Raw genomic sequence first — 22,589 nt, 5'->3', positions numbered from 1 at the left:
TGGGTTCAAGTGATTCTCGTGCCTCAACCTCCCAAGTAGTTGGGACTACAGGCACATACCACCAGGCCCAGGTAATTTTTGTATTTTTAGTAGAGACGGGGTTTCTCCATGTTGGCCAAGCTAGTCTTGAACTCCCACCTTCGCCTCCTGAAGTGTTGGGATTAGAGGTCTGAGCCACTGTGCCTGGCCAAGAGCCTTTGTTTATGTGGGTTATATTTATCATATAAATTTAATAAATTGTTTAGATACATTAATTTATAACAAAATAATCATAAATTATACGTTATATAATGATACCTATATCTTTTTCAAAACAAAACATTTTTGCGAGAAGTGTGGCAGATTTTACATTTTGCAAATATCTTTAATGTCTACCTTAAGACAGTTGGATTCACATATCTGTGTTTGTATTCAATTTACTGTGACACATTATTTTGACTGAGGCACAATATGATTTGGATCTGTGTCCCCACCCAAATCTCATATTGAAATGTTATCCCCCACTGGGCGCTATGGCTCACGCCTGTAATCTCAGCACTTTGGGAGGCCGAGACACGAGGATCACCTGAAGTCAGGAGCTCAAGACTAGCCTGGCCAACATGGTGAAACCCTGTCTCTACTAGAAATACAAAAAAATTAGCCAGGCGTGGTGGTGGGCACCTGTAATCCCAGCTACTCATGAGGCTGAGGCAGGAGAATCGCTTGAACCCAGGCGGTGGAGGTTGCAGTGAGCTGAGATCGTGCCACTGCACTCCAGCCTGAGCAACAGAGAGAGCTCATGCTTTGCCTTCTGCCGTGGGTTGCTCCTAGAGGCCTCCTGAGAAGCAGATGCTGCTATGCTTCCTGTACAGCCTGTGGTACCGCGAGACAACTGAACCCTCTTTTCTTTATAAATTATCCAGTTTCAGGCATTTATTTTTATTTTTATTTTATTTTTTTGAGATGGAGTCTCACTCTGTCACTATGTTGCCCAGGCTACTCTTGAAGTCCTGAGCTCAAAGCAATCCACCTGCCTTGGCCTCCCAGAGTGCTGGGATCACAGGCATATCATTGCATTCTTTACTGCCATCTACTCAACAGTTAAAAAAAAAAAAAAAGCTAGTTTCATTTCAGTGTCCTTAATGAAGCAGCAAAAATTATTATTAACTTCATTAAATCTCAATTCTTAAACACAGGCTTTTTAATTATTCTGTGTGATGAAATGGAATATATGCATAAAGTATGCTGCAAAATGAAGATTGATGATTGTCTTGAGGAAAAACACTTATGCAATGGCTTGTGTGCCAAATTAACCACTTACTCATATTACTCCTTTTTGGCTTGAAAGAATGACTGATAGACAAGCTGTGATTATTCAGACTTGCGTATTTGCAGACATTTTCTCAAAAATGAACAAGGCTATCTTGTCACTTAAAGGAAGCTGATAGTATTTGTTGCAAATGATAACATGACTTTGTTGGCAAGTGAAAATAAGAAATTTGGAAAATTTGCTGGTGCAGTAGCTCACACCTGTAATTCCATCACTTTGGTAGGCCAAGGCAAAAGGATTGCTTGAGCCCATAAGTTCAAGACCAGCCTGGGCGACATAGCGAGACCCTGTCTCTATATTAAAGAAAAAAAAAAATGAAATTTGGAAAATTTGTGTCTGCTACCATGAGCTTGACAACTTACCAGTACGTAAGAAATTTCTGGTGACGTTAGTTGGTATATTAACAAATGTAATTTTAAAAATACGTTGTTTAATGGAATGTTTTAACATTTTGGAAGATCTACGGCCGGGCGCGGTGGCTCATGCCTGTAATCCTAGCACTTTGGAGGCTGAAGCGGGCAGACCATTTGAGGTCAGGAGTTCGAGACCAGCCTGGCCAACATGGTGAAATCCCATCTCTACTAAAAATACAAAAATTAGCTGGGCGTGATGGTGGGTGCCTGTAATTCCAGCTACTCGGGAGGCTGAGTCAGGAGAATTGCTTGAACCTGGGAGGCAAGCTGTCTCTACAAAAAATTAGCTGGGCACATGGTAGTGTGCATCTGCAGTCCCAGCTACTTGGGAAGATGAGACAGAAGGATTGCTTAAGCCTGGGAGGTTGAGGCTGCAGTGAGCATGACTGTGCCACTGCACTCCAGGCTAGGTAACAGAGTGAGTCTCTTCAAACAAAACAAAATGACAGGGCGTGGTGGCTCACACCTGTAATCCCAGCACTTTGGGAGGCAGGGGCAGATGGATCACCTGAGGTCAGGGGTTCAAGACCAACATGGTGAAACCCCGTCACTACTAAAAATATAAGAATTAGCCAGGGGTAGTGGCGGGCACCTGTAATTACAGCTACTCAGGAAACTGTGGTAGGAGAATTGCTTAAACCTGGGAGGCGGAGGCTGCAGTGAGTGAGATCGTGCTACTGCATTCCAACCTGGGCGACAGAGACTGTTTCAAAAACAAACCAAAACAAGAATACAATAAGTGGAAGTTTGATGCCACCATATTGGTTCATGATAAGGAGCCAGCAGTTTTACCCATTATCGCTTTTGCACCATCAGTGCAAACATCAACATAGTTAAAAAGGCAAATAATGTCTTAATTATTATGAAAATAGTTTTGCCTTCAGAGACCTAATGAAAGGGTCCCTAGGGTCCCTTTAGGGGTTCATTGACCATGCTTCAAAAACTGCTGCCTTAGAGAAATTGAAGGAGCATTACTTATCAGCTATGTGATCCTGGACAATTCACAAAACTCTTTATTGAGCTATGTAAAAGAAATGATAATGTCCTCAGAGTTGTTCATCAGGATTAAGAGATGTGAAAACGTTTTGTACAAATATTTTGTATATTGTATAGCATCATAAAAATGTAAGACCTTATTAATACTTGTAATAAATGATATCAAGGTTCAGTGGATATCACTGACTTCATCCTAACAATTTGGTGGTGACGGAAGTTCACACATTTTGTTTCCGTTGTTTCTCTCACTAGCAATCTTTACATTTCTACATTAAGACCTTTACAATCAGAGACGCAAAACTGATTCATTGATCATCAGTGTTGCTGCCAGTTGAATATATCTAAGTTTTTATCATATGCCTACCCTATCTTGACCAGTCAAACTTGTCTAAGGCTTCCCCTTGTGTCTGAATATGACCATTTGTTTAATCTAAATAATGTCAGGTTGTGTTCACTTGTTTCTCTTCCTTTCTAAAACTTGTCTCCCCATGCCTACTTACTGAAATACCATTCCTATACTTACAGAGATTAATTAAGTCAATCTTCTCTGGCTACCCAAGTAGGATAACCTTCCTCCCCTGAACACCCAGCACTTAATGCCTTATATTACTAGATATCTTCTCTTTGCTTGCCTTTCCTTAACTAGACTGTAATCTGAGGGTAAGTATATCTTACTTTTTTTTTTTTTTTTTTGAGACGGAGTCTCGCTCTGCCGCCCGGGCTGGAGTGCAGTGGCCGGATCTCAGCTCACTGCAAGCTCCGCCTCCCGGGTTCACGCCATTCTCCTGCCTCAGCCTCCCGAGTAGCTGGGACTACAGGCGCCCGTCACCATGCCCGGCTAGTTTTTTGTATTTTTTAGTAGAGACGGGGTTTCACCGTGTTAGCCAGGATGGTCTCGATCTCCTGACCTCGTGATCCGCCCGTCTCGGCCTCCCAAAGTGCTGGGATTACAGGCTTGAGCCACCGCGCCCAGCCGACAGGACTTTTTTAAAAAGGAGGGAGGGGCGCTGGATGTGGTGCCTCATGCATATATTCCCAGCACTTTGGGAGGCTGAGGCAGAAGGATCACTTGAGCTTAGAAGTTCAAGACTATGTTGTGTGGGTAACACAGTGAGACCCGTCTCTGCATTAAAAAAAAAAAAAAAAAAAAAAAGGAAAAGGAGGGTAATTCAATGTACAAAAGGGAACTGAATGAAAAGTCTTTTTTTCACAGTAGAAGGAACTACTGTTAAGAACTTCTTATTCATTTTGCCTACTTCCAAGCTAGATTAAGTAAAAATGAGTCAGTTCTGACACCAAGCAACTGGAAAATTAATAAAATCCCAGGAATGTACCATTTATGTGGTATGATACTTGGAAAATTTCACATCCAAAGGAAAGTGCACATCTATATCTTTTTTCTTTTTGAGACAGGGTCTTGGGTGCCCAGGCTGGAGTGGATTAGCACAATCTTGGCTCTCTGAAACCGATCCTCCCGCCGCAGCCTGCTGAGTAGCTAGGACTACAGGTGCGTATCACCGTGCCTGGCTAATTTTCATATTTTCTATCATGACAAAGTTTCGCCATGTTGCCCAGGCTGGTCTCAAACTCATGGGCTCAAGCAATCTACCCGTTTCGGCCTACCAAAGTGCTAGGATTACAGGCATGAGCCATAGCACCAGGCCCACATTTTCTTTTGTTAAATGAAGTTAATCTATGTCTAGTAAGCAGACAATTACGTTTCCAACACAACAGAAATCTATTTCAACACTAAACACCACTGAACGATTGTGCTAAGGTTTTCATGCTAGATATGCCCTATTAACAAAGGTAACACAATTCCACAGTTCTGTTTTTGAATAAAGGGTACATATGTTATGTATCTGGAAACTTACACAAAATGTTCAAGTTGTGAATGGTTTTTGACATAATGAATATTTAGTATTGCCACAGCAATGTTTAAAATATTTGGTGATACAACTTTCTTTTAAAAAAACAAAAACAACTCAGTTAAACTTTTACCACCCATCCACTATGGTTAATTCAGATTTTCAGAGTTTTGTTTAAATGAGGGGTACACATACAATCTTATGAAACAGAAAAGCATCATCCTTTTATGTCATTCTATTAAGAGCCTTGCATACAATTTCATATGCTCCCAAACTTACCTTTTCATTTTTCTTGTCAATCTCTGGTGGCTGCTTTGCTGTTCCACTTTGAGGTGTTCGAACAGCTTCACCCTCAGCCACTTCAACAGTCCGCCCATTTGGCTGCACAGGCAACAAAAAGTATCATATTATCAAACTGTTTAGCAGATCGATGCAAAGATTTATACGCAGGAAACCATATATACTACAATCAAATCCTACCTCTGTACCTAAATTTAAAAAGTTTTTGTACACCAATGTTATCTAAGAGTTGGTAGATTATTGTTCCTAATGTTTTCACATATATATATGTAACATTCATAAGCAAAATTCTGTACCACAAATTTTCTTATCTCACCAAGGTATCAGTCCCTGTAACAAAAATAATGGAATGGAGACAGTTAAAAGGAGAATGAAACTGTTTGCAATTTGACCACCAATTAACTGTGTAATCTCGGAATATTTCACTCGTCTCTGAGGCTTATAAAGTGACAGGTATGATCTACTCGAAAGTCAGCAAACTTGTTCTGTAAACAGCCAAACAGAAAATATTTTATTTACAAACATAATCAGGCTGTACGGCAAAATAAAGTTCAGAAAAAAAAATATTTTACTGATTGTCATCAACAGTCCTCAGCAAAAACAAAACAAAACAGAAACTATTTTAGGTTTTAAGGACCATATGTCTTTGTTCTTTATTTTTATTTTTTTGGCCCATATGTCTTTGTTGCAACTACATAATTCCTCCACTGTAGCATAAAAGCAGCCATAGATGATACATAAACAAATGAACGTTAGGCAATCTCTAACAGAACCTCTAATTCTGTAATTTCATGGCTCTACTGTTCTGGGAGTAAGCAGCTTTCCAACCCATTTCCACAGCCTAAAAAAGGATACAGAAGCTTTCCTAACATTCCTAAAATAAAATGATAGATAGCACTTAGAGATGCTCATGAGTAGACTCAAGTCTGTGATTTCCAAATCTGGTTTTTAACCAGAATCATTATTTTTTTACTTTTTTTTTTTGAGACAGAGTTTCGCTCTTGTTGCCCAGGCTGGAGTGCAAAGGTGCAATCTCGGCTCACTGCAACCTCTGCCTCCCAGGGTCAAGCGATTCTCCTACCTCAGCCTCCCAAGTAGCTGGGATTACAGGCGCAAGCCACCACGTCCGGCTAATTTTTGTATTTTTAGTAGAGATGGGGTTTCACCACGTTGGTCAGGCTGGTCTTGAACTCCTGACCTCAGATGATCCACCCGCCTCGGCCTCTCAGAGTGCTGGGATTACAAGCGTGAGCCACCGTGCCCAGCCTCTTTTTTTACTTTTTAAATAATAATTTCTGCGCCCCATCACCAGACTGAGAAGTTGGGAGAATGGGGCCTAGGTATCTCTACTCTAACCGTCTTTCTGGATCCTACAACATCTTTTCACTTGTGCAGGCCCCTCAAATTCAACACATAAGTCAGTCAATATACTCGTTTCAATGGCTTTATTTTCAGTTCTTGCAGAACACACTTTTACCAGCTACCTACTCATTATGGCAGAGCTATACTCAAGAAAACAATACAAAGTGTTCAAAATTTCTATAATATGACTTAACATGCAATTGTTAACAATGATCAGGGCTACAAAGTTGAAAAAGGAGACCATTCATATTCTCAAATCCAATTTGTAGGCTTTACAAAGATCTGTGGCAGAAAATCAAAACAAAAGTTGTCTTTTAGCCGGTTAAATTCCTAATTAACCCAAATTTAATCTGCTGGGTCTGAATCAACTTGTTAAAGTCAGACAGCTAATGCTAAAACCAGGTTTTCTCACTCTTGATTTGGCTTGTTTCTTCTATGCTGTCTTGCCACTTCTAATGTTGCCTCTTCTAATCTCTCTTCTGTGTATTTATGTATATGTGGGCAAAGGTAAGAAACTTCAGAATGAAATGCGGACTTAGGGCCGTATCTACATTAGGAATACAAAACTTGGTTTAATTTTACTTTCTAATATCATCTTCTTATTCTTTTTTTTTTTTTTTTTTTTTTTTTTTTTGAGACGGAGTCTCGCTCTGTCGCCCAGGCTGGAGTGCAGTGGCCGGATCTCAGCTCACTGCAAGCTCCGCCTCCCGGGTTTACGCCATTCTCTCGCCTCAGCCTCCCGAGTAGCTGGGACTACAGGCGCCCGCCATCTCGCCCGGCTAATTTTTGTATTTTTAGTAGAGACGGGGTTTCACCGTGTTAGCCAGGATGGTCTCGATCTCCTGACCTCGTGATCCGCCCGTCTCGGCCTCCCAAGTGCTGGGATTACAGGCTTGAGCCACCGCGCCCGGCCATCTTCTTATTCTTATATGCTACTTTTAGTTCACACTATCTTCTCTGGCCAAATTTGCCTTTTCTGACTTTCCTGTGGCCACACTTTTCCATGTAAGACTTATACCAACTGAACAATCTTGCAGCTTCAATTCCATAGTCTCCCATCTCTTCAACTGGCAACTCACAAAACTTACATCTGCTAAACTTCATTTAACTAATCCCTTCAGGAAACTCTCCATCATAATCACTTACACACTGCCATATACCACCTCCATTTCACTCATTTAAACAACACTGAGTCATTGGGATTTATTTACTAAATACTAGGAAGATCAGAAATTATGCGGTCAAAAACTGTCTTAAAAACTCACCAACAAGTTCAATGCCATTTATTTGAGACCAACTGCAAACGATATTGATGTAGCCTCCCAAATGAAATATGAAACATTCTTTTCTTTCAAACAACACAAAGTCTGAAAGTGACCAACTGCATTCCCATAGATTCAGGAACACTCAGTTCCCATTTCCATAGGCTCTGAAATGATCAGCAAGCCAAAGGTGCTCACACGTTCCTATGTGTGCCAATTTTAGTTCCTTCTTTGCAACATCAACCCACATAATAGCTCTAACCGCAGCGGTTCTCTCTGACCTGTGTAGCCCTCCCAATTTTCTACCAAACTCTTAGAATTTTTATCGCTTTCATCATTACTGGGATTCCAGAAGTCATCAGCAACTTCCCACACATGCCCGATGCCATGAAACAATAAGCCTCCTATCCCAAAAGTAAAGTCAATGTAATTCTTGGGTTGCTGGAAAAAATAATACACTAAGGTGGTTCTCCTTTATACAGGAGAACCAATGTGTCCTTTTATTTTGCCAACAGCTGGTTGAGAAGGCCTTGCCCTGGAAAATCACTAATCATATTTAAATTATCAAATCCCTAAATGGGAGCATATTATATATCTCTACTTACATGAATAGTGAACTAATTACAAACCTAAACATCAAATCCAATGTGTTTACCCTTGTGATTGTCAATATGGGTTTTATATAAAAGTACTGTTGGTCAGGTGCAGTGGCTCATGGCTATAATTCTGGCACTTCTGGAGGCCAAGGCAAGAGGATCAGCAAGAGCTCAGAAGTTTGAGACCAGCCTGGGTAACAGAGACTCTTTCTCTACAAAAAATAATTTAAAAAATTAGCCGGGTGTGGTGGCATGCCCCCGTAGTCCCAGCTACTCGGGGGACTGAGATGGGAGGATCACTTCAGCCTGGCAGGTCAAGGCTGCAGTAAGCTGTGACTGAACCATGGCACTCTAGCCTGGGCAACAAAGTGAGACCCTGTCTCAACAAAAGAAAAAAAATAAAAAAGAAAAAAAAAGTAGTTTTCTCTGATCATGGAACTTTTATATGGTGACTTTCTATAGATTAGCAATTATATGGGCCTCTCATTGTACCCCAGTTTAAAATTCTCTCAAGAACTTTAAGGTCTTCCCCACCAGAGCCAATCAAAGTTAATTTCATATATAGCTTACAATCTTGTTTTAAGTTAGACTAAAGATGTCTTTCAAACTTGTTGAAAATCAACCAGTAACAGGAAAATGATAGAATCATTTTTTTAGATGGATAAACTCCTTGTAGACATCATCATGTTTATCTTATTGTTATAATTTTCTTCAACCCCCCACACCTGGATCTTTCTTTTTTCAAAATGCATGCATGAAAGAACAGTTTCATACATGAAAGAGCCAGTATGTGCTGGCAGGGGTGGTAGTAAACCAGAATGAGGATATCTATATATAACAGGAAAATGGAATGGAAGAGGGGGCCACATAGCAGAAGAGAAGGAACTTATTTCATGATTCTTGATTTCAAGGAAATAAAATTGTTCATGCTAGTCAATCCTCAATTTATTAATTTTATACAATTCCATAAATTTTTTTTTTTTTTTTTTGAGACAGAGTCTTGCTCTGTCGCCCAGGCTGGAGTGTAGTGGCATGACCTTGGCTCACTGCAGCCTCTACCTTCTGGGTTCAAGTGATTCCCAGGTCTCAGCATTAGGCGCATGCCATCATGCTTGGCTAATTTTTGTATTTCTAGTAGAGAGCAGATTCCGCCATGATGCCCAGGTTGGTCTAGAACTCCTGGCCTCAAGTGACCCGCCTGTCCCAGCCTCCCAAAGTGCTGGGATTACAGGTATGAGCCACCGCACCTGGCCTCAATTCCGGGTACTCAAGTACCAGGCATTAGGCTAAGGACTGTAGGAACAAGGACGTATGAAAAGAGTTTCTGCCTCAAGGAGTTTTAAAGTTCTGAATAAGAAGTATGCTTAACAGGCCGGGTGCGGTGGCTCACGCCTGTAATCCCAGCACTTTGGGAGGTCAAGGCGGGCGGATCACAAGGTCAAGAGATCGAGACCATCCTGGCCAACATGGTGAAACCCCGTCTCTACTAAAAATACAAAAATTAGCTGGGTGTGGTGGTGCGCGCCTGTAGTCCCAGACTCGGGAGGCTGAGGCAGGAGAATCACTTGAACCTGGGATGCTGAGGTTGCAGTGAGCCGAGATCGTGCACTATACTCCAGCCTGGCGACAGAACAAGTCTCCGTCTCAAAAAAAAAAAAAAAAGTATGCTTAATAATAGATTTCATTTCAGCACTCTTCACTTGTTAAAACTGATTCCAACTTGCAAAAGAACTTGTATCTGAGGTAAACATATATAAGGTTTAACACTGACTTCTAAAATGAAATCACATAGAACCCTTAGTTATATAAACTATATTTCTAGCCACAACATGTAAAGATCATTATTCAAATGACCTAGACACTTCTTAGGTTTAGAAACTAGAAGGGCAGTCTACCAATTTCCCCCAAAAAATGGAATATGAGAAGACCACGGGCTTTGGAGTTTGACAAACCTGGGATTAAGGCTTCCATATTTAATCACTGATTTTAAGCATTTTCCTTGACTTAACCCTTGATTTCATCATTTGTAAATATGAGAAAAATATGTATTTTGTCTTACAAATTTCTTGTTAGAATTACACCAACTGACAGAGCATGGGAAAGCATACTTCTCCAGTAACAGCTTTTCCCTTCTTTTTAAAATTTTTCTTAAATTTTTGGTAGAGATGAGGTCTTGCTATATTGCCCAGGCTGGTCTTGAACTCCTGGGCTCAAGCAATCCTCCCACTTTGGCCTCCCCAAGTGCTAGGATTACAGATATAAGCCACTGCACCTGGCTCATCTTCTGTTCTAATATCCTTTTCTCTCCAAAACTATGATGGGCTATGTCCTTTATTCCCACGTTCAAGCATTTGGGCCATTTTTTTATATTAACAAGCTCAGATAAATGTTAAGTCCTGGTGGTCAAAAGGGCCTGGACAAGCATCCATCAGGTCCAACGCTCCAGATACAAATTCTTTTGGGAAGTTAATGGATTAAAATAATAAGCAAATATATCATCTCAGAGGCTTAAAATAGTCCAGGCTTGCTCTAGAAGCAGCATTGTAATGCTATCTTTCTTTTTAAAAAGCTGCTGTTTTCTAAGAAAATTACATAATATTCACTCAGTAGAGTGATATGTAGAACCCTAACACTTTGAAACAAAGACAAGTAAGGCTCAATGCCTGCACTCAAGCTTAGAACCTAGTAAAGGAAGACAGGTATACAATAACACATAGTAAAGTACAAAACAAAAGGTATACTCTCCCTCACACTCTCAAGAGTATAGGTTTTGAAAGCAAGCTGAGAGACCAGGATAGAGATCCCAAATGTGTTTCACCGTGGACAAACACTGGAAAGTCATTTTTTTTTTTTTTTTTTGGAGACAGCGTCTGGCTCTGTTACCCAGGCTGGAGTGCAGTAGTATGTGATCTCGGCTGCGCTCACTGCGACCTCTGCCTCCCATGCTCAAGCCATCTTCCCACCTCAGCCTCCCAAGTAGCTGGGACTATAGGAGCACACTACCATGCCCAGTTAACTTTTTGTAGAGACAGGGTTTTGCCATGTTGCCCAGGCTAGTGTCAAACTCCTGAGCTCAAGCAATCCGCCTGCCTTGGCCTCCAAAAATGCTGAGATAACAGGTGTGAGCAACTGTGCGTAGCCAGAATCTCAATTTTACTGGCTAAAAGTGATACTGAGCATACAGGAGGCATAGTATATATATATTATTCTCATCATAAAAACAATAAGAGGCAAGAGACCATTAAGACAAATACCTAATGCATGTGGGGCTTAAAACCTAGATGACAGGTTGATGGGTGCAGCAAATCACCATGGCACATGTATACCTATGTAACAAACCTGCACATTCCGCACATGTATCCCAGAACTTAAAGTATAATTAAAAAAAAAAAAGATAAAAGGCAAGAAATTAGGAAATTCAGAAGAGGCATCATTGTAGCTGATAGGTTAGACTATAAGACAGTCTAACAATAATAATTTCCAAGTACTTCCCAGACACATTACATGCATTATCTCATTTAATGGACAAGACCTAGTTTTGGTAAGTTTGTTTTAGTTGTGAAACGTTCTTACACAATTCAAGATGGAACAATTTCTTGTCAGTTTGTTTGAAAGTAAAAACTTTTTCCCCTGCCAAATGTTATGCACATATCAACTACATAAACTAAACATACACATAAACCATAGCTTTAGACACAGTTAAGTCCCAATTTCAAACTCTTAATAACTGAGAGAACAATCTTACAAATATAACCTATGGTTCAAATTTGCAAAATCTCACTATACACTGAGATATTTCCTTTAGTGGTAAAGATCCTTGTGCTTTCTAAACAGCCAAAATTTCAACTCAGGATTCTAAACTGTCTCCTTGTTGACTGAAGCAGGTATGCTCAGGGTTACCTTTATGAGATGATGGGGAGATGATAATAACTGTCACATTGCCAAGACATGCCAAAGATGATTTCTGAAAAACTAAATACAAGCATTGGTTTTCAATATTTTACATCTGATGGGTATGATAAGGACTACAAGTGAAACAGCAAATACACATCTGTATAATTCTTTCTTAGACAGAAGAAAGACGTCTAAGAGATTCTGATGGATGCCTTCTGGGAAGCCTGTCATTCCATGGAAAGGTCTGAAAACTACTAGCATAGCTGGAGAGAAAAAAAAGTGCATTTTAAAACTGATGAAATAACACCAATTCCTCACTTACGTCTCTGAATTTTGCTTGAATAATGATTTAAAAATACTCTCAAGGCTTTTACAGCCTTGCGAAATAGTACACTAACCAATAATGCCAAAGCACAACTAAAATTAATGTTCATAGGGTTTATTGTTGTTCTTGGTATCTAAGATGGGCACAACTACTAAAGGTCTTTTCTGTCAGAACTGTATAAAGGTCTTTTCCGTTAGGTCTCTGGCAGAATGAAAAGAAAAGATGAAAAAATCCTGTCACATAACCAAACAAATGGAGCCAAAATTCTGGAGCTTTTGTAAGGTCACAATAATTTTCAGCAGAAACTTCTGACTCGAAACTTTAAAAGCAATAAAGCTATAACTCACTGGGAAAATTGAATTTGTTCTCTGAACGCAATTTAATATCCTGGAACATGCCATCGAAACCAGAGAGGTATAGTGGAAATAACAAAGTTCTTAGACTAGAAATTAGGATACTGTTTTGCCTTTGAAACTCCTTTGCTCTATGACCTTGAATAAGTCAGTTAATTTTTCTGAATCTCAAGATTTCTCTTCTGTAAAATCATGAATATTTGTTTTACCTATCATTTGGAATTTTTTGAGCAAATGATTATTCTTTTTTTCTTTTTTGAGATGGAGTCTCACTCTGTCGCCAGGCTAGAGTACAGTGGTGCGATCTCGGCTCACTGCAACCTCCGCCTCCCGGGTCCAAGTGATTCCCCTGCCTCAGCCTCCTGAGTAGCTGGGACTATAGGTGCACACCACCACGCCTGGCTAAGTTTTGTACTTTTAGTAGATTTTAGTAGAGATGGGGTTTCACCATGTTGGCCAGGATGGTCTCAATCTCCTGACCTGGTGATCCGTCCACCTCGGCCTCCCAAAGTGCCGGGATTACAGGTGTAAGCCACCGTATCTGGTTGATTATTCTATTAAGCATTAAAACTGACAAAGAGTGACTTTAAGGAAAAAAGAAAACTCTATAGGTGGTAAGTGATATGATTTGTTTTTAATATTACCAGCAAAACCATTACCTAAGAATAAAAAAACACAATTCTATTGGGAATATATTGAGACAAATTTATTTAATTCAATGACAGATTATCCAATTAACTGTGAGACGTTATTTTAGCCACTTCATTCAGCTTTCAGTTCAACAGATAATTCCCAAAGGCACTTATATGCCAAGCAGTTTGCCACTGGTTTACAATCTGGGGAGGGAGAGAACCCAAAAAAGTAAATGGGTAAGTAAACAAATAATGTAGAAACTGTGATAACCACTATGAAGGAAACATCTAAGGGGCTGAGACAGAAAATAGAAAGGGATGTCTAAATTTCAAATAGGGTGATCAGGAAAAGATTTTCGTGGAAGGTGACTTTTAAGGTGAAAACTAAAGGCTGAGGGAAAGATTGTTCCAAAAGTGTTAATAATAGCTCATGTAAAGACGCTGGGTTGTGAAAGAGTTTGAAGAACCGAATAGCAAATGACAGGAAACTCACTCAAATTCAGCTTAAAAAGAAAAGCAGGTGCTGGGCCATACAGGCCATGGAAAGAAGTTTGGATTTTAAACGCAAAAGCTACTAAGTGCTGGTTTTAAGCAGCATGGTGATTTGCTTTGAAAAAACTCATTACTAGTGCACTGAGAAAGGACTGGATGCAGTAAAAGGAAGGCTACTGCTGCAGGTTAGGGGAGCTAAGGTGACACTAGAAAAAGTAGTCAGATTGAATATATATTTTGGAGATAAAATTGATGGTACTTTGCTGATGGGTTAGATATAAGGTGAGGAAGATATGAGGAGGTGAGAAAAAGATTAGAATCAAGGATGATTCTTCTATTTTTGGCGTGAATAACTGAATGGATGGTAGAGTAATTTACCACTTACAGAAATGGGGAAGACTGGAAGAAGGCAAGAAATAACAGGTTCTGTTTTGGAGATGTTAGAAGTTTGAGACAATTTTTAAAAAGTTTGAGATACATATCAGACTCCCAATCAGAGAAATCAAGCATACATGTAGACATGAGGTTCTGGAGATGACAGAACAGTGTAGATATAGATAGAGACTAATATACAGTTGCTCTCTATTATTAATGGATTCTGTATTAGTGAATTTACCTTTTCACTAAAATTTATTTGTAACTCCAAAATCAATACTTGAGGTACTTTCACGGTCATCTGTGGACATGCACATGCACAGAGCTGCAAAGTCACTCTGCAGGCACATTCCCAGCTGAGGTCAAGATTCCACCTTCTTATTTCAGCTCTCATCACTGTAAATAAGGATCCTTTCTGAGGATTATTTAGTGCCACATATTTTGCATTTTTTTGGTGCTTTTTGTTAGCGAGTCTGCTGTTTAAAATGGTCTGCAACTATAGTGCTGAAGTGCTGCCTAGCATTCTTAAGCATAAGAAGGCTGTGATATACCTTACAAAGAAAATAATGCATTAGATAAGCTTTGTTCAGGCATGAGTTCTAGTGCTGTTGGCTGTGAGTTCAATTATGTGAATCAGCTAAATTAAATGTCTTTAAACAGAAACACATATAAAACAAGACTATGTATCATATATGGTATTGGTGAAAATATTGTGACCAGAGGCTTGGACCTAACTTTGCATTTTCCCTAGAAGCACTAGTTTAGTACTTGCTAATTCAGTGGGAACTTTATAGAATTTCTGCAGATAAAGAAAATCAACTACGCTGATCTGTTCCAGTACTATTTACAACATACCTTTTACGTGTGTGACCACTAGTAATGCGTTTTGTGCTCCTAATATGGGTAATGGGCAGACACTCAGATACTTGCAGAATGATTATTAGACAGAACCACATGAAATGGTGATATTAGACCATACTAATCCAAAAAATATGGCATAGCCAGGTGTGGTGGTGCGTGCCTGTGGTCCCAGCTACTTGGGAGGCTGAGGTGGAAGGATCACTTGAGCCTGCAAGGCAGAGGTTGCAGTGAGCCAAGATCACACCACTGCACTCCAGCCTGGGTGACAGAGTGAGATCCCAGCTCAAAAAATAAATAAATAAATAAATTTTAAAAAGGCAATTCCATAGTTTCCACTAAACACGAAACATTATGCTAGGTGTTACAATATATAACTCTAGCTGAGGAGCTAGGGAAGGCTTTACAGTTGAACCAGCACTACAGCTGGGCCTTGAAGAACAGGTGGAAATTGGTAGAGAGAGGCTGGGCACAGTGGCTAACGCTTGCAATCCCAGCACTTTGGGAGGCCTAGGCAGGCGGGGCGGAGTACTTGAGCTCAGCAGTTCAAGACCAGTCTAGGCAACATGGCAAAACCCCATCTCTACAAAAAATACAAAAATTAGCTGGGCACGGTAGTGTGCGTCTAGTCCCAGCTACTCAGGAGGCTGAAGTGGGAGAATCACTTGAGCCTGGGAGGTTGAGGCTGCAGTGAGCCAAGATTACGCCACTGTACTCCAGCCTGGTTGACACAGCCAGACCCTGTCTTGAAAAGAAATTTAAAAACAAAAATAAGAAAAGAAATTGGCCGGGCGCAGTGGCTCACGCCTGATATCCCAAGACTTTGGGAGGCCGAGCTGGGTAGATCACGAGGTCAGGAAATCGAGACCATTCTGGCTAACATGGTGAAACCCCATCTACACTAAAAATACAAAAAATTAGCCGGGTGTGTGGTGGCGGGCACCTGTAGTCCCAGCTACTCGGGAGGCTGAGGCAGGAGAATGGTGTGAACCTGGGAGGCGGAATGTGCAGTGAGCTGAGATCGCATCACTGCATTCCAGCCTGGGCGACACAGTGAGACTGCATCTCAAAAAAAAGAAAAAAAAAAAAAAAAAGAAATTGGTAGACAGATAGAAAGAAGGGCCTTTTAATAGATAAAAACAATGTCCAGGGGCAGTGGCTCACGCCTGTAATCCCAGTACTTTGGGAGGCTAAGGCAGGTGGACTGCCTGAGCTCAGGAGTTTGAGACCATGCCTGGGCAACATGGTGAAACTTCATCTCTACAAAAAATAAAAAAATAACCAGGTATGGTATCGTGCATCTGTAATCCCAACTACTTGAGGGGGTGAGGCGGGAGGATTGCTGGAACCCGGGAAGTGGAGGCTGCAGTGAGCTGTGTTCACACCACTGCACTCCAGCCTGGGACAAAGTGAAGACTCTTGTCCCCAAAAACAACAACAATAAAAACATCAACAGCCAGGCGCGGTGGCTCAAGCCTGTAATCCCAGCACTTTGGGAGGCCGAGACGGGTGGATCACAAGGTCAGGAGATCGAGACCATCCTGGCTAACACGGTGAAACCCTATTTCTACTAAAAAATACAAAAAAACTAGCCGGGCGAGCTGGCGGGCGCCTGCAGTCCCAGGTACTTGGGAGGCTGAGCCAGGAGAACCGCGTAAACCCGGGAGGCGGAGCTTGCAGTGAACTGAGATCCGGCCACTGCACTCCAGCCTGGGCGACAGAGCGAGACTCCGTCTCAAAAAACAACAACAACAACAATAAAAATGAAAATAATAATAAAGAGACACAGAAATCCAGCCAAAGAGATTTCTTGTCTTAGGAGTAACGGTGAGAGACAAGCCTAAGGTAGGGTTAGATCATGAAGAGACTTGAGTGCCATGTCATGAATTTTGGATTTTGTTCAACAGGTGATGGGGAAACTACTGAAACAATGTGAACATCAAAGTCATATCAGGGTTAGGCTTCAAAAGACTCAACTCGCATGAGTGGGTAGAAAAGATCGGCAAAAAAGAAACTGGAAGCAGGAAAACCAGATGTTAGAATAGTCCAAGCAAAAGGTAATAAAGTCCTAAAGTAGGGCAGTGGCAGTGAAACTGGAACAGAAGTACTGACTACAAAAACCACTGCATACTATTAGAACAGTCATACATTGCTTAATGAGGAGAATACATTCTGATAAATGCATCTTTGTGCAAACATCACACAGTAAACTGACACAAACCTAGGCTATAAACCTGTACAGCATGTTGCTGTACTGAATACTGTTGCAACTGTAACACAATGGTGTTTGTGTATCTAAACACAGAAAAGGTATAGTAAAAATACAATATTATAATCTTATGGGGTCATCATATAGGCAGTCCTTCACCTCACAAAATTGTAGCCAGATGAGGCAAACAGCCATTTTCCACTATAAAGAGAAAAAGGGGCTCACATAGGATTTACCAGTCATGAAAAATAGGAGTACGATGTATAAATACTTTTGTTGGACATCTTACTGTATTATGCATTCAACAATTATTTTTTTTTGAGTCCCAAGCATTGTGCAAGGCTATCTGGTAGCAAACAAAAGGAATTATTATTTTATTCATTGAGCTTAGAGATATGGAAATTACACTATAGCAAATCTTTATGAACATTCCTACACTAATATGCAAATAACTTGTTATCTAAAATAAATTTTTGAGCTGGTCGTTCACGCCTGTAATCCCAACATTTTGGGAGGCCAAGGCAGGAGGATGGCTTGAGGCCAGGAGTTTGAGGCTGCAGTGAGCTATGAGAGCTATAACCACCACTGCACTCCAGCATGGGCAATAGAGCAAGACCGTCTCAAAAAAAAAAAAAAGAGACAATTTTCTTTGATATTAATCCTAATTATGTGCTTCCGGAATTCAAAGCCAATTGTTACAGACCAGTTTTCACAGACTTCACTTCAATCTAAGTCATTACTCAGATTAAAAATCAAGTGAAAAAGTACTTATTGAGTGCCCAATACAGACTTTGAGGTAGATGTCATGAAAAATACATATAATTATTTCCAAAAATGCCAAGAATGGGGTAGGGGGGAAAAGAAAAAATGCCAAGAACTGAGCCCAGTAAAAAGTGCCCCCCTCCCCCACTGTCAATTAGGAAACAAACTGTAATTCATACCCTAAAAGATCTATGGCATGATTTTATTAGGGGATAAAAAACAAATTGATAAAATAATTTCAGAAACTGCTTATAAACAAGTTGAGGTAAATACAGATTTAGCCACTATTTACTCTACAAATGAAAAATCTGAAAACAAGAGCCGCAAAATTTGGAATGATTTAAGAAAAAGCTAAAAATAATGGAATGAAAAGATCAGAGATCAGGAATCTACAAGCTTTTTTTTTTTCTTTTAAAAGACAGAGTCTTGCTGTGTTCCCCAGGATGGAGTGCAGTCACCTGATCATAGCTCACTACAGCATCAAACTCCTGGGCTCAAGCGATCCTCCCACCAGTGCCTCCCAAAGTGCTGGGATTACAAGCATAAGCCACTGCGCCTGGCCCAAGCATTTCCACAAGCATTCAAGGTGACTCTCAATGCAAGTAGCCAAGGATAACACTTTGAAGAATCCTGCAGTGTTTTAACTCAACTAAGATTTTCAATTTGTAAACAAGATACACTGAACAGAGCAAGGTAAAATGCCTTACTCAATTTTAGAGTTTCCCATTCCTGTCAGGCTGACAGAGTTGTCTTCTTTCAATCCTGAGCTTTTGTTGTTTCTCAGGCCTCTCACATTATCTTGCTCTTACAGCTCCCTTCCCCTCCTTTTTAGACAGGGCCTCGAATTGGCTCACTGCAGCCTCCACCTCCTGGCTCAAGCAATCCTCCAACCTCAGCCTCCAGAATAGCAGGGACTACATGTGCGCACCACCGCACTGGGATAATTTTTTAAATTTTTTGTAGAGATGAGGTCTCACTATATTGCCCAGGTCGTTCTTGAATTCCTGGGCACTCCTACCCACTTTCAAAGTCAGCTTCTGTGATGAGGCCTTTCACGCCCACCTGGGTTCACATCCAGTTGTATCACTAATTTTTTAAGTATATATTTTTCCACAACTGAAACAAAAAGCTCCCTGGGGAGAAATCGAGCTTTTACATTTGTATCCCCGTCACAGAGAGATATGCCAATATTGTATTCCTTTTTACCGCCTTCAATTTGTAAGCAGTATCTTGCTTTTCTTCAATACTTAGCTCAGTTAAAGGTATCTAATGAGTCCTAAATAAATGGCAGCTTGTACTTCTTTGCCCTGTAAACCTGCCGTTTTTCTAACTGTGGGTCATGCCTCACAGTCAAATGTGAAATGAATTCAGTGGGTCATGAATATTAAAGAAAAACAGAACAGTTTTATGTGTGTTATGTAATGTAAAACGTATTTCTTACTGTAGGTTTCAGTCACAAAAGCTGGAAGTCCCAATTTTGTAAATGTTGGTTAAACTTCTTGAATACATCTTCAGTATTTGGTAGATAAGGATATTTTCTCACCCAATTAACATTCAGCCATACAGTCTTCCCATTCTCCACTCCTCAAAGCTAACGCTAGGTTTACTTATTTACTCCCCACTTCCTTAACTCGAATGAAAAGGAAGGGGTAAGTCCTAAGTCTACCGAGCATTCTTCACAGTACTGTATAAGCATTCACTGGAGTCTGTATTCCTTCAGATGAGTCATTTGAGTGTTATAATGCACTTCGGATGGGTTCTTGGAGCACCCGTCTCTCTCAACTCAAGTTTATCTGAAATTCTAGATGTCCCAAATAGGGTTTTGAAATTTTCACAATACGCTTCATCCACATGGGTTTGTGCTGAATGTGTTTCTTTCAAGATCACCTTCTTTCCTTACCTTGGAGCAAGGTTCTCTATTTTCACCGTAACATTACTTTGATAATTGGTAATTCTTGATAGTCTCCACAAATGTTTAAATTATTTATGTTCCAAACCAGTTCTATTTTCTCCTCTCCTAACGTATGGTAGTATTTACAATGACAAAGTTGTGCCTTTTCCAGGTTTCATACGTATCTTGCATCTTCTTAATCAGCAGGCAAAATGTGAAGGCCTATCCAGGCCTCATAATGCACTAACTGTGACCTGTCACATCTGTAACCTAGAGATTAGAGTTTGTTACCAACCAAACTCTTGTTAGTTTGAACTCAAACCCCATTTCCTCCAACAACTTTCCTAAAGCCCTCCAGTGAAATGTCTCCTACCCTCCAAACCTCATTAACACTCAGTTCAAACCTCTTTAACACCTATCAGTCTATGCAAAATTCTAATTAGCTATGAATATGTCTCCCAGATTGACTCTGTGTATACCCTGCACTGCCCTCCAAACACTAGAGTGCAAATTTCACATAGTAGGGCCTTCGTACTGGCTTACTGAATTGTAGTGAAAAGGCGAAGAGCTTAATTCGGTGGATTAAAAATAGGTTAGGTGCTGTTTCTAACTGCATACCTTCCATAGTTTCAATTTGCTCAAATGTAAAATATTTTTAAAAATACATAAAACTATTAAAGATATAATGGGAGAACCATGGGAATGGCAATAAAGAATGTAAACGTAAAACACGAAGGCCTAAGACAGATGTGATGCCCTCTGTGACTTCCACACGTGGCCCAGCAAATCGGTGCCTGAATTCCTCTCTCGGCTTTCACCATTCTGCCCTGTCATCTCCCTTTATGCTGTTTCACAAATCTACCAAACCACAGAGTGTGCAACAGACTCGTTAGTTGAACTCTCCTTAGCTCTTTCTCATAGGACCATACACCTCAAAGCGTATTAGGTAACCGACCCCTTCTTGCCTTGCTCCCGTTCCGGGCTCTGTTGGCCACATGTGCCAGAACAAGAGTGGGCAACCATTTCCCTTTAACAGTCCCAACTAAAATGGAAGCGCGTCTAGACCTGGACACCTTTAATCCTGTGTAAGCCCCAGAATTTCTAGGTCACCGTACTTCCTCCACTGGCTACTGTCTCAATGTGACTTGAGACAGACATCTGTCTTCCGAGCGCAGGCTTTCCACAACTTCCCAACACCACCTTAAGGTCCCATGACGCTCCACATGCAGCCTACTCTGCAGGCCTCAAGGAAGGATGCTGTGCTATTCTAGCAGTCAAGGTTCCCAAAGATGGCTTGACCTCTGGGCGCCTATCTGAACGGACCCCTCAGACCTCCTAACTTCTTTCCTCGAAACTGGGCTTCCCCACCCATCCTATACTTCCTGAGTTTCCCCCATTCCCCAAATAACATGACCACCTATCACCGCCTGCTCCACTTGGGAGAGCTGCCTCTCGGCTTTGGACAAGCACTCTTTTCCCTTCCCGGCTGGGGCGCGGCCTCCCCCCAGCTCGAGGGTCTCCACGCCCGCCCTTCGCCCGTTCTCTACCGCCGCTCATCCCATACTCACTTTGGGCTTCTCGGACAGTTTCTTCCGGTTCTTCTTCTTCTGTTCCTCGCTCCGGAGATTCTTAAGCAAGGCCAGGTCGTCGGGGGCCGCAGCCGGCGCGGCCGCCGCCTCCTCCCGCTTGCGGGGAGGGCTCCTCCGCTTTTTGCGGGCGCCGGCGCAAGCCGCGGCCCAGCCGTAGCCCAGCAGAAACAGCAGCAGCAGCCCGAGCGCGCCCGTGCCCACCAGGATCACCCAGCCAGGGTACCGTTTCGGCTCCAGCCCCAGGTCGAGGCCCAGCTCGGTGCGCAGAAAGCCTAGGCCGACCGAGAGCATTTCCCGCAGCCGGGCCGAGCCCTCCTCGGCCTGCTGGGCCAGCTCGTCCTGCCAGCTCCGTGCAGCCATCTTCCCTCCAGTCAGAGGGACTCGCAGGATGACGCCGGGGCGCGGAGACGCCGTGGAATAGTCAAGGGAAGCGAGGAAGGGCCAGGCTGGGTAGCCTCAGGCCGAGCGCATCGCGGCCGTCCCTCGCGCCGGAGCCGGGGATCGGCCGCTGCCACCGCGGGGAGGGCGGAGGGGTCTCCCAGGTTCCCCGCTGTCAGCCTCACTCCGCCGCCGCCAGGAGACCCGGGAGGCGGGAGGGAGTGTCTCCAGTGGCTGCCGCTAAGCGGCGTCTAGGCGCCAGCGCCAGGCCCCGCTGTCCTCCCTCGGCGGAACAATGGCGGCTTGGGCCGCGATCCACGCCGCGCGCGCGGGGCCTACCGTGGGTCACGTGGCGCCAGTGGGCGGGGCGTGGGCGTCACGTGGGGGCGGGCGGGGTCGGGTGGGGCAAAGGCGCGGCTGGGAAGGTTGGCGGTGGTGGGTTCGGGCCTGGTTAAGACGCGGCGTTGAGGACCCGTGACTGTCGACCAGAGGCTGGGAGGGGTTAATTGGCCGACGCCTCCGCGGGGTGGCTGGTGGCGCTGAGTTAGGAGACGTGGCGCAAAGAATGAGTACAGGGGAGGGGCTTCGTGCAAGAAGGGGGCGGGGGGGAGGGCTGCAGCGCTAGGAACCGGGTCACCGGGTCTAGGTCAACGTCGCCCTGGCAGGTGTAGGGCTCTTCATGCCTTTTTCTGGAGTGTTGTTGAGGTGGAATCGCTTTTTCTCCC

At 42.3% G+C, this 22,589-nt stretch overlaps 1 protein-coding gene across 8 annotated transcripts in view; it reads right to left on the bottom strand.

The window, feature by feature from the left end:
• MTDH (metadherin) overlaps positions 1 to 22,225 on the bottom strand; it is an 80,574-nt gene extending 58,349 nt beyond the window's left edge. For 2 of the 8 annotated variants that reach the window (XM_033203402.1, XM_033203396.1), the window contains exons 1-2: positions 21,466 to 22,222; positions 4,866 to 4,967 (exon numbers count right to left, since the gene is read on the bottom strand). In XM_033203402.1, coding sequence (XP_033059293.1) covers positions 4,866 to 4,967; positions 21,466 to 21,846 — 483 coding nt within the window. In that variant the 5' untranslated portion in view covers positions 21,847 to 22,222. Of the gene's footprint in view, positions 1 to 4,865; positions 4,968 to 21,465 lie in introns of all 8 variants that reach the window. The other 6 variants (XM_033203395.1, XM_033203403.1, XM_033203401.1 and 3 more) reach the window with 4 other exon arrangements.
• Positions 22,226 to 22,589: the final 364 nt, after the last annotated feature.

Source organism: Trachypithecus francoisi, unplaced genomic scaffold (genome assembly GCF_009764315.1).
Source record: "Trachypithecus francoisi isolate TF-2019V2 unplaced genomic scaffold, Tfra_2.0 Lachesis_group7, whole genome shotgun sequence".
In the NCBI taxonomy this organism is placed as follows: domain Eukaryota; kingdom Metazoa; phylum Chordata; class Mammalia; order Primates; family Cercopithecidae; genus Trachypithecus; species Trachypithecus francoisi.
This window is presented reverse-complemented; position numbering and strand designations above follow the sequence as displayed.